General features: G+C 37.1%; 1 protein-coding gene across 1 annotated transcript; it reads right to left on the reverse strand.

Moving 5' to 3' along the window:
* Window positions 1-736: 736 nt before the first annotated feature.
* Window positions 737-1,229, reverse strand: LOC107578973 (vascular endothelial growth factor receptor 2-like). Its single transcript, XM_016264866.1, has 2 exons — window positions 1,149-1,229; window positions 737-1,063 (listed from the first exon to the last, which is right to left on the reverse strand). The coding sequence occupies exons 1-2, from the start codon at window positions 1,223-1,225 to the stop codon at window positions 847-849; spliced, it is 294 nt and encodes a 97-aa protein (XP_016120352.1). The 5' UTR covers window positions 1,226-1,229; the 3' UTR covers window positions 737-846.
* Between the last annotated feature and the right edge of the window lie 124 nt (window positions 1,230-1,353).

A 1,353-nucleotide genomic window follows, 5' to 3' on the forward strand; every position in this document is an offset into this window, starting at 1 on the left:
CCTTTGGCTGTTCTGTCGCATGAGCATGAAATGAACGTTCGCAAAAAATGAAAATTGGTCATCATTTATGCACATTCATGTTGTTCTAAACCTGTATGACTTTCTAAGGAACAAAAAAAGCTGCATTCTACCAGGCAATGAAAGTGGATGGTGACCAAGGGCTGACAAGCTCCAAAATGAACAAAAACATTGTAAAAGCATCGTAAAAGTAGCTCATATGTCTCGTATTATAAATATTCTCAAGCCATTTGATAGCTTTATGTGAAAAACCAGGCGTAATTTAAGGTATTATGCAATTAATGAAAATCTTGTTGTAGTCACCATTCACTTTCATTGTACGGAAAAGAGCAGCTTGGACATTCTGTTATAAATAGAGCAGAGAAGAAATAAAATCATACTGTATTTAAAAAGTAGTAAGGATATTATGTCCAAATTTTTCTTTTTGGCCGAACTATTACATTGAAGGGATAGTTCAGCCAAAAATGAAAATTCTGTCATCAATTACTCACGATCAATTTGTTCCAAACCTGTATTAATTTCTATCTTCGGCTGAACACAAATGAGGATATTTTGAAGAATGCTGGTAACCAAATAGTTGCTGGTAGCCACGTCCATAGTAGTATTTTTTTCTTCCATACTATGGAAGTCAATGGCTACAGTCAACTGTTTGGTTAACATTCTTCAAAGTATCTGCTTTTATGTTCAGAAGAAGAAAGAAAATCATACAGGTTTGGAACAACTTGAGGGTGAGTAAATTATGAACCTGAAATGTAAATTTTTGGCTGAGCTACTACATTAAAGTTCTGAATAACATAAAGAGGAGGACTGTTTGAAGCGCTATAGATGTTAAACTGGGGGCGCACTATAACGGACCTCTGCGCCGAACTTGTCATTTCTCTTGGGCAGTGGAGGTTTCATCCGAATGTCTCTCTTCAGGATCATCTCCTCGTTGGCGTATATGGGGGCTTCTGCATCATCAGAGTGGTAGCCGGACTGATAACCACTGGTCTGATTGGACGATTCAGAAGCTAAAGACTCCTTACTCTTACATCGCAATAGTGGGCTGCGGATAAAAGCATCAACATGTTAATATTATGCTGGAATTGTGTTGGATTGTAGCTCTACCGAGATCAGCATGAATGTGTCACCTGAAATTAAGTGGCCTTTGCACTTGCCGATCCAAAGCTTTCATTTGCTCATGTGACAAGCCCACTCCACAGTCCATGTGACCGTTCTGTACAAAGAAAGAGCATTTAAAATGAACAGTTTTAATCATTATAAATACTTCTGGGATGCAAGAATCTAAATCAGCTGTTTTTTTGTTTTGTTTTTTTTAAGTAAAAAAAAAAACAT

Source organism: Sinocyclocheilus grahami, unplaced genomic scaffold, assembly GCF_001515645.1.
Source record: "Sinocyclocheilus grahami isolate Dianchi unplaced genomic scaffold, SAMN03320097.WGS_v1.1 scaffold13242.1, whole genome shotgun sequence".
Classification (NCBI taxonomy): domain Eukaryota; kingdom Metazoa; phylum Chordata; class Actinopteri; order Cypriniformes; family Cyprinidae; genus Sinocyclocheilus; species Sinocyclocheilus grahami.

Excerpts from the sequence above, each read along its gene's own strand:
- LOC107578973 (XM_016264866.1), bottom strand. The coding sequence starts at position 1,225 with ATGGACTGTGGAGTGGGCTTGTCACATGAGCAAATGAAAGCTTTGGAT. Across the intron at positions 1,064-1,148 it reads CAAAGGCCACTTAATTTCAG|CCCACTATTGCGATGTAAGA; the intron begins GTGACACATTCA and ends TTTTATCCGCAG.